This window comes from Lampris incognitus, chromosome 2, assembly GCF_029633865.1.
Source record: "Lampris incognitus isolate fLamInc1 chromosome 2, fLamInc1.hap2, whole genome shotgun sequence".
In the NCBI taxonomy this organism is placed as follows: domain Eukaryota; kingdom Metazoa; phylum Chordata; class Actinopteri; order Lampriformes; family Lampridae; genus Lampris; species Lampris incognitus.
The window spans coordinates 117,338,711-117,349,445 of record NC_079212.1 but is presented as its reverse complement, the minus strand read 5'-3'; the positions used below and the strand labels follow the sequence as shown (position 1 = coordinate 117,349,445).

Genomic DNA, 10,735 nt, shown 5'->3' with positions numbered 1-10,735 from the left:
GCTTACCATCTAATCGACACAGACCTTGATATGTGCCCTTGTTTGGAGATGATCAATGTTTTTCAGTTCACCTGTGAGTAGTCATAATGTTTTGGCTCATCAGCATATATATGGAATCCATTTCCTCTTGTTACTGTTATTTCCTCTTATTACAGGCTTTCTCTTTATACTTCCTTATGTTCTTATTATAAAGTCAGTCAAATCATATCAAAATAATCACAGTCCTGATATCAATTTCTTGAAGCCTCATCAGTGTCTGACAAAAAGTGTGTTTCACAATTTGGCCTGATGTGCCTCAGCCCTTTCAGTACAGTTTGATATAATCTGTCATCTAAGGACACTGAGTGGTATCAGAGGGCTTGCCGGTCTGCCCTACGGGTCTGAAAGGAGTTATCATTTTATTGCATATTATCTACAAAGCTCTGTTAAGGAGTTCAGCAATTTTAGCTCACCCCTTTGATGTATTTTAGATTAGCCAGTTGTTTTACGAGAACAACTGAGCAAGAACACTTGATGCTCCCCATTTTAAATCTAACCTGGGGAAAAGAGGATTTTAAATGTATGACTCCATTGAGATGGAATGAAATACAACACGATCTCAAACTGGACAGTCTAGTCTCTTTTATTGAATTTAAAGGCTTAAGCGAACCTTTTAATTTTGTTTTTGCATGTTATCCAGATTGACCGATTAATCTACCTCATTGCATAATTATTGACTTATCTATTTACCATCCATTCATTGATTTTAACCATATTTTCTTATACTTTATAGTTATTTGGTATTGTCTTTTTTTGGAAATTTTTAAATACAGTTTGTTTCACATGTGTTCCTAGTTGTACGCTGTGTGCACAGGGCACCTCTGTAAAAGAGATCTGGTACCCTCATTGTTTTTCTTTTGCTGTATAAATGAAGTTTGTATTGTCTCTTTTTACCCTTCTCAGAACTAACTATGGAAAACTTGAAGCAGAAATTTAAAGTGTCCGTGTCAGCAGGCACTGCCATGGCAGGTGTCGTTTCATATTGGTTGTTGCTGCAATATTTGATGTGACAAATGCATGAGTGCCACTAGAATACTTGCACACCAAATAATCTAGCTGGTATCAGTACTATTAACTGTGTGAGGAAATTATGAATATGTACCATCTTTTACTTATGTTTAATAATCATAATTGTTTTATTAGTACTCTAACTATGGACTAACGTGAGGAGTGGTGGGCCCTGGCGAGGAGAGATGATAAGCTCTGAACTTCTGCCTGGGACATGGAAGAACTTGAATGAGATCAGATATGACATCTAGCCACCCTGGGCTGCTTTGTCTGTTGTACCAAGATAAGTTTGCTAACATATAGATACTATGCCCGATGGTCTATGAAGACAGTATAAAAAAACCCTAGGCAGACGTGGGTCTTCAGAACTAGGCTATGAATGTGTTATTGTAACTCACCAGTCTACTTCTGTGTAAGCTTCCAATAAACAGTGTATCAGTATATCTACTCAATCCTGAAGTAAGTAGTTATTCCTTTGGGCTAAGCAAACCTTTGGAATAGATCGAAAAGAGATTTCTACAACAAGTGAGATATTATTTGGTTTGCATTAAACGTTGTTTTTTTTTTTCCAAATCTGCGGTCACAGAGCTGGTATCAGATTACGATTCTGACAAGTCCAATTTCAATTTCACAACTATCATTATGTCCAGGAACATGTCCATGCTTCCTCCCTCCCCCAGTAGAAAAGCAGTTGAAAAGCTGCAGACAAGATGAAAGCTGTCTGTCTAGGAGGTGATCCAGGGGTGTTTGAGACACTGGGCAGCAGTGGCTCTTTTGTCTGGGACCAGTTCCAGCATGGTCAAGAGGAACGAGCTGAACTGGATGGCTTGTTCTTGTGGCCACTCGAACTTATCCAGCAGGATCTCATACAAACTCCATGGTTTCAGCTTGGAGATGTGCCGCAGTTGTCCTAAAGAGGGTACAAAGTGGCTCAATCACCAGTGGTTATGACATTTTACCATGAGATTAACGATGCAATATTGTTTATAACTCTTAAAGGCTAAGTGTCTGCATACAGATGATGCCTGTATCTTGAAGCATAGTGGGACATAACTGTGTTATTACTGCATTTTGAAAGAGTCCAAATTATATTTTTACCTTTGTGGTTAAAAAATTGCTTGGAATTTCTCCCTGACAGCGCAAACTCAGAAGGAAGCGGTCCCAGTAGTTCAATAATATGGGCAATGTGATCTAGTGGGTAAAAAGATGAGATGTTAAGCACATATATTTAAATTGAGAGGGATAAAGTAGAAAAGAGAGAAGACAATGAAGTGCAAAGAGCATAATGATTACACAAACCTTCCTCTCTGGAGAAAGTGTCTCCGGCTTGGGGGTCAAACAGATACTCCCCTGTGGCCAGCTCAAACGCCTACATACAGAGGAATGAAAAAGATTGTTCTGACACACCTGAACATTTCAATGCCACATGGGTATTTGAAATACAAAATGACAGCATATGAAAAAAACACATAATAAAAAATATCTAAATATGTAAGTAAAACAGCAATGAATAGTGGTCCTTAACTCACCATGCAGGCGGTGCTCCAGATGTCGGCTGGCGTACCATAGTTGGCACCTATAAGGACCTCCACGGAGCGGTACTGACATGTCTGGATGTCTTCAGTGAAATGTCTGTGCTGAAGGACAAGAGAGATGAGACAAGAGGCTCCGTAACGAAACTAATCTAAACTTCTATTATCACCATGTCACAAAGAATGGAATTTAATCTGCAAATGCAAGATTCACTCTATTTCCACTTATCAAATACAGGTATTAAATAATTGGGTGGGTTTCAGATAAACTCTCATATACAGAAACTGGTTGCTAGTGTGGGATAGCGAGAAGGCCAAAATCAATGGACCACTATGAGAACAACTTGTATGATAAACAAAGTGTATGTATTCTTTACAGTGATAAATATGATTGATAAAAATGAGCTGCATATGGTATATTAAACTATAGACCTCAAACTGCAAATGTACGCAAAGATGAAAAAAAAAGTATAGGATTAACCATGACAGAATGAAAAAATAACACATAATTCTTTTTTATATAACCTTAACAAATTGAATTGTCATGTCATGGTGTTTGATGCACTTTGGGTGTCTAGGAAAGCGCTATATAAATGTAATCCATTATTATTATTAAAAGATGGCTATATTGATCTGCTGTTTTATTACTGAAAGCAAACATTTCTGTCTTTCTTGTACTTCTAGCGGTAGTACTATTTACTTTCATATACAGACAGACTAATGGATGGATGGATGGATGGATGGATAGATAGATAGATAGATAGATAGATAGATAGATAGATAGATAGATAGATAGATAGATAGATAGATAGATAGATAGATAGATAGATAGATAGATAGATAGATAGATAGATAGATAGATAGATAGATAGATAGATAGATAGATAGATAGATAGATAGATAGATAGATAGATAGATAGATAGATAGATAGATAGATAGATAGATAGATAGATAGATAGATAGATAGATAGATAGATAGATAAACACCCATGATGTAAATCATGCCATCTGTAGAAATTTTGTTTTTTTAGCTGAAGTTACTCACCACCCAGCAGGCATTTCCTAGGTCAGCGATCTTAATGGAGATTTTATCAGCATTCTGGGGCTTCAACAGGTTCACTAAAAGACCTGACTCACCAACACCTTAAATGCACAAAACAAATTTGATTTAACTTTCCTGAATCTGCTGGCCACAAGCATAAAATTTGCCTGTGTAAATGTTGCCGTCTAATCTCCTTATTAGCAACGTACTCGTATGGGCACAAAATTGTGGCTATTTCAAACATGAAAACCAAGCCAAACAACTATAATGTCATCAACATATACTTGGGGGGGGGGGGGAAGGGAAAATACATATGACATGATAATGACCATATGAGGCGGACAGTGATGGGGGATGTGGGTCTTTGTCTGTGGTTTGATGGAGCAAAACGGATCTAGACCCCGAGAGAAGATGATTCGTAGCAAGGACTGGCCGTGAACAGACTACATCTTGATGACTGTGTTCTGTCTGTGGAGCTATGTCCAGTCCCTTTTCAAGCACTGAGGTCTCTCTGCTTAAGGCATGTCCTGGTCGAGGAAGCTTAGAGGAAGGATTGGTGGAGCTGGGGGCACCGGAGGAGGTGGTGACATCACAGGTTGACGCATGAGGTCGGTCCGTTTGACTGTGGTCGTTTACACTGTCATCTCTTCGTCGACTCTTCTTCTTTGTTGTTAGTCTGTTAATCTGGCCCCTGGTGACTTTGCCAGTCTATGGGAGATGGTCAGTTTGGAGGGAAACAACAATGCACAAACATATGGCAAAAAATCAACCATCCAAGCATTCCGTGAACAATCACAATACCTCTGCATCAACTTCAGAGGCGCTGTCACAAAAGTCATGACAATCGAAGGAATCATGAAGGCTTATGAATGAAGATGCAGCTTCATTGACTGTTAACTATCAATTGTGTGAACAAGATGCAGTGAGGAGGTATGTGATGACAGGCAATGTGCAAAGAGCCATCTTACCCACACCCCTAAAGTCTGGAGAACCCCAGTCAACTTCCCCAACATGTTGGACATACTCTGGGGGATTCATTAGATGAGCAGTAAGGCAACGTGCAAGTAATTAAGTAATCAAAAATTAATGAAATGAATGAAACAATGAGATTAAGAACTGAGGGGGATGGACACATTTTGGAACAATTCGTAAAGTATGTTTCAGCCAAACCAAAATCTGACTTTCAGGGAACCTTTTAGCAAGAACATTTTTTTAAAGCTCCACACCTGTTTTTCTCTTGGGCAGCTGTTCACTGGCATTGGGAGAAGTTCAAAATGTCCATATATGGAGAAAAAAGGAACCAAACATCAACAGAACAGCTACAAACCACAGCCATCTTCCAAATTTTTTTCTTTTTGATGTTGCACCGTTCACCCGGTATCATCCAGTATCCTATATCAGCCTTAACTGGCTCATTCATTCATACTCACTTTACACATTTATTTGTTAAAATTGAAATTGATAGACAAAAGATCAATATAGAGGTAATGGATCTGCTAAAGCAGATGACAAACCTGAGGAGCTGGTAGGAACAGGGGACACTGGCAATTGCCACAACTTGGTGTTGGCTGCCAGTTCCTGAATGTAAACCTCTTCCACTCTCAAAAGGATGTTTTCTGGCTTGATGTCTGTGTGGATAATCTTGCATTTAGTGTGCAAGTAATCTAAACCCTGGAGAACCTGCGATATGGGATGAAAATGAAGCAACTATCACAACACTGCCCATCCCTGGGAAGCACCTGGTACCGAAAGAAAAGAAAGAAAAGTGATTGTATGATGGTTGAAAATGCAGGTGACAGGAGTTTTGGATCAAGCAAGGAGATATGGCACCTGGCTGAGAATGCTCTTCACACAGGGCAGAGGGAGGCCGGTGTAGTTGGATTTGATAATCCACTTGAGCAGCTGGTGGCCAAGCACCTCCAGAATCATGCACACATCTTGTAAACCATCGAATTAAAGACATCTTTCATAAGACTCGAGCCAAGTGCAGAAAGACATTATTGTTGGAAGCCACTGCTTTAGAGTTACAACAGACATGTGGAAGGCAGATATACAGATATTTTCTAATTTCTTAAGACCATTCCAGTTCTTCAATATTTGACAACACTGTTTAAATGCTTTCTTTGTCTTTTTCTTTTCTTTTTTTGTGCAAAGGATACGTTCACCATTAACACCAGAGACCCTGAAGTCATCAACGAGGTGCACAACTCTTTCACGTTTAAGATCCTTCGGGTCACTGTCTCTCACCTAATGACCATAATAAAAACATTGCATAAAACTGCATAAAATCAATCCCACATATAAAGTAGTCTAAACATTAAATGCAGAAGTATAGTAGATATTCACGCTGTAAGTAGATATTGTCATACCACATTATCTACATTAAAACAGCCTCATAGTATTACACCATGATAGTACTCTAGCTGCTGGACAGCATGGATGATTAAGTTTCGCTTGTAAGTTATGGTCCACTTAAAGAACCACCAGAGTACTATGGGTTCACAGAGAAGGATATTAGTGGGGTTTTTTACTGGTGTTTAATGCTTTGAGTATGGCTTGGAATTTACTCAATAAAGCCTTGGGGATGACATGTTCCTCATTTGATTGTCTATGATGTGAACAAGACAGAGAACAGCCAGTTTCTTACACAATGTAATCTCAATACTTGCTCCATGATAAGATAATCTTAAGACTGCCTCATTACATGAAAATCAAAAAGAAGACAGATACCTGATATTTCTCACAATGTCACCTGGTCAGCCTCCTTTGTGAAAAGAGCCAGAATATACACTGATGAGCCAAAACATTATGACCACCCACAGGTGAACCGAATAACATTGATTATCTCCAAACAAGGGCACGTGTCAGAATCAGAATCAGAAACGCTTTTATTTTTCATTTCATTTCATGCACTTGCGCACATGAAATGAAGTGAAACCTAATTCCCCCAGCAGTGCAACACAAAGACAAAAACACATCCAAAAACTACAAGAACTACACGAACACATATCCAAACTAACACATATATCTAAACTAAACAAAAAAAGGAAAAAAATCACTGTCAAGGAGAACGAACGCCAGCCAGGATGACTGTCAGAACTGCCAGTCTGCATGAGCTAGCAGCTAGCTTAGCCTGCCCCACTTCCACGACCTGTCAGACCACCCTTGGTGTTTCATCTTTGGGCGCAGCTCCAATCAGGGCCGTGTCCTTGGGCCCACAGGATGTAGCAGGCCAAGCTCCCTCAGCCGATCCAACGCTAGCTCTCCCAGCCAGACACCTTCGACAAACCTTCCAGCACTCCACACAATGACACTAAAAACACAGTCAAGGCTAGGCGAGGCTGCCACCAGATCGTCCTCGGTGTTATCAGAACTGCAGGTCTGTATGGGCTAGCAATTAGCTTAGCCTGCACTGTTTCCGTGTCCTATCAGACCGCCCTCGGCGTCACCTCTTCAGGCACAGCTCCAGGCAGGGCTGTGGTCCCTGAGCTCACAGGACGCAGCAGACCAAGCTCCCCCAGTTGATCCAGCATCAACTTTCACAGCCATCAAATGAAGACAAACCTAAACACAGACATGGACAAAGACACTGCATGGACGGTACTGGGTAAGGCCCCTGCAAATGTGAATTTGTGCCACCAACTTCCATGTCATGTCAAGGTCTGGGTAGATTAGATGGTAAGCGAACAGTCAGTTCTCGTAGTCAATGTGTTGGATGCAGGAGAATTGGGCAGGAGTAAAGACTTGAGTGACTTTGTCAAGTGCCAAATTGTTATGACCAGATGACTGGGTCAGAGCATCTTTAAGATGGCAAGGCTTGTGGGGTGCTCCCAGTCAGCAGTGGTGAGTACCTACCAACAGTGGTCTGAGGAGGGACAAACCACAAACCAGCGACACAGTGTTGGGTGCCCAATGCTCATCTATGAGCAAGGGCAATGAAGGCTATCCCACCTGGTCCGAACCAATAGAAGGACTACTGTGGCACAAGTTACAGAAAATTTAAATGATGGCTACAGGAGGAATGTGTCACAATACACGATGCATTGCACCCTGCTGCATATGGCACTGTGTAGCCACAGACCAGTCAGAGTGTCCATGACCCCTGTCCACTATCGAAAACACCTACAATGGGCATGCGAGCATCGGAACCAGACCTTGGAGTAGTTGAAGAAGGTCACCTGGTCCAATGAGTCCCATTTTCTTTTAGATCACGTGGATGGCCGTGTACGTGTGCACCGTTTACCTGGGGAAGTGATGGCACCAGAATCATCTGTAGGAAGACAATAAGCCGGTGGAGGCAGTATGATGCTCTGGGCAATGTGCTGCTGGGAAACCATGGGTCCAGTCGTTCATGTGGACATCAGTTTGACACATGCCCCCTACCTAAACATCATTGTAAACCAGGTACATCCCTTCATGGCAACATTATTCTCTGATGGCAGTGGCCTCTTTCAGCAGGATAATGCACCCTGCCACACTGCACACATTGTTCAGAAATGGCTTGAGGAACATGATGAATGTTCAAAGTGTTGCCCTGGCCTCCAAATTCTCCAGATCTCAACCCGATTGGGCATCTGTGGGATGTGCTGGACCGACAAGTCCAATCCATGGCATCTCCACCTCCCAATTTACAGGACTTGAAGGATCTGGTGCTAATATTTTGGTGCCAGATACCTACCACAAGACATCTTCAGGGGTCTGGTAGAGTCCATGCCTTGGTGGTTCTGTGCTGTTTTGGTGGCACACGGAGGACCAACAGCATATTGGGCAGGTGGTCATAATGTTTTGGCTCATGCATGTTTTTAGCACACTGTAAATAAAACCAAACATTATATATATATATATATATATTTAAAAAAAACCTGGAAGTTCTATTATAATTCAATGAACACTTTCTTCAGGGGGGAAAAAACATACAATCCCAAATAAGCACTGATTAGAGAGCCTGAAATGGTATTAGAAATTACATTTCCTGTTTCCAACCACCACTGTAAATCTTAATGACCATCGGTTAGTTACCAAAACAGTACAATCCCATCACAAAGTGCCCTCCACTACTGTGGGAATTCCTGAGCCAATTACTTATTTTGTGTTTATTGTCCACTCTGATAATAATACCGCTATAGCCAAGCATATTTTACTCATATTACTCATGTATTACTAAGTAACTATGAGGAAGTCACTCAGTAAAAGTTTTATACTTATTTGTACTGTTTGTACTAACTTTGAAAACATTTCGGCACATGATGTAGCAACAGTTTAAAAGTTTGGATGACATCAATACGTGAGATGTAGAATGGCACACTAACACATTTCAGAAGTTTGATCTCATCCAATGCGGTCTCTGTGAATGTCGCAGCACTCTTCACCACCTTCAGAGCCACAAAACGTCTCTTCCTGCACACAAGCCATTATTGCAGAAGGACACTTACATTTTTATGTCGTATTAAGGTAACTGAGTGCACTTTTACATCTTTACCAAAAAGATCAGCGCTGTCGCTATACTTACACCATGTCCCAGCAAAGCCACACAGTGGAAAAATGACCCCATCCCAACTTCTTGACCACTTGGTAACGATCAGTAAAGATCTCTCCAATTTCCACAGGGCAGTAGCCACCTTCAACACAATTTGCAGCCCATGTCATATTGCATACCTAAAAGCCACCGCCTTCAACATTGGGTCATTGCTTACCTATGCAGTAGTCATCAGGATTCTCCTGCTGTTCATCATAAAATCCAGCAAATTCAGCTGCAGCTGTGTATACATCTACAGCCGGTGGGTTTATAATGACAGGGCCTGGGGTGAGGGAAGGTTTAGAGCTAACCACTGTCCCCGGGTCAGCAGGTGGACTAAGGGAAAGGGCTGATATGGCAGCTGCATACGATGACATGTTCAATTCTGGAGAATTGGGGCACAGCTGAAAGTGTGTCCAGATGACAGCAGCGGTAACAGTGTTCTGACCTGCAAGAAAAGTATACGGATATTTTCACAAATGTGTGTTGACGGCACAAACAGTGAACAGCCGTCGGTTACGTGTCGCAGCAGTCGCAGTTTCTCCATGTAGTCGATTATTCCCAAAGTCTGTTTGCGACGACATTTCAGCTGGCGCGGTGAATGTGTATGTTTATTTTTAGACGGGTTTCGGTGAATGGCATGTCAACGTAAATAGCTCCTGAAACTCGCCCAACTGCAGCTGAGCTCTGCCTGACGGTGCATGAACGGATATACGTGCTCGTAAAACTGATGTCACGATCACCACTGACATGGTAATTAATGTTTGGCAGAAAAAAAGAACAAAGAAACAAACAAACAAAAAACTCACTATAAATTAGGAAATCAGAATATAAAGACAAGTACATTCTTTCACTCTGGGAACTTGCGTTATGAGCAGCCTACATAATCCATGACCGAGCAGGTTTTGGCAAATTCCGTTTGTGCGGGACTGTCGACTTCGTACAGTGAACGGACTGACAGCAAGTCACCTACAGGTCCATACAAACAAATCACTGAACAGTACTAGTCCCATGTTGTCTCCGTGTGTGTGTGTGTGTGTGTGTGTGTGTGTGTGTGTGTGTGTGTGTGTGTGTGTGTGTGTGTGTGTGTGTGTGTGCCCCTATCCTCTAGTCCTAATCAAACGTAAAGCGCAAAGGGCATTACTGCATAGTGGCGGACTTACCGTTGGGTGCCGTGTGGGAGACTCCGGGGTCTGACTGCGGCGGAGCTGCTTACTTCTCTCTCTGGGTCCTCTCGTCAGCGTACGCGCCGACGTGCACGCGTAAACACGCCAGAGATGGACCGACCAACACCAAGCCCATTCCCCCCCACGCTCCATGTAGATCTGACGTATATTAACTCTTCTAGCGAGCAAACATTACACAGTAGTTTTTTATCATTACTACTTGAGCACTTTATGACAATTGCCTCTCTATATTCTTTATTTTACATTAGTGACTTTTCCTATAGTGAGTGTGTGATCTGTTATTTATGGTTCAACTGTGTAAACTGTGTTACTCTCCTTCTGACCAACAGGGGAACTCTCTTTCTCCTTTCTCCATCACGTATACAATTACACTCATTGGGAATCTCTCTCTCTCTCTCTCTCTCTCTCTCT

General features: G+C 41.7%; 1 protein-coding gene across 1 annotated transcript; it reads right to left on the bottom strand.

Annotated features, from left to right (window-relative positions):
* Window positions 1-610: 610 nt before the first annotated feature.
* On the bottom strand, window positions 611-10,364 carry LOC130106824 (SRSF protein kinase 3-like). The gene is made up of 15 exons (XM_056273086.1): window positions 10,301-10,364; window positions 9,316-9,585; window positions 9,132-9,240; window positions 8,932-9,019; window positions 5,782-5,869; window positions 5,453-5,559; window positions 5,137-5,302; window positions 4,849-4,874; window positions 4,591-4,647; window positions 3,952-4,330; window positions 3,626-3,723; window positions 2,577-2,684; window positions 2,347-2,416; window positions 2,146-2,238; window positions 611-1,957 (listed from the first exon to the last, which is right to left on the bottom strand). The coding sequence occupies exons 2-15, from the start codon at window positions 9,512-9,514 to the stop codon at window positions 1,773-1,775; spliced, it is 1,773 nt and encodes a 590-aa protein (XP_056129061.1). The 5' UTR covers window positions 9,515-9,585; window positions 10,301-10,364; the 3' UTR covers window positions 611-1,772.
* Window positions 10,365-10,735: the final 371 nt, after the last annotated feature.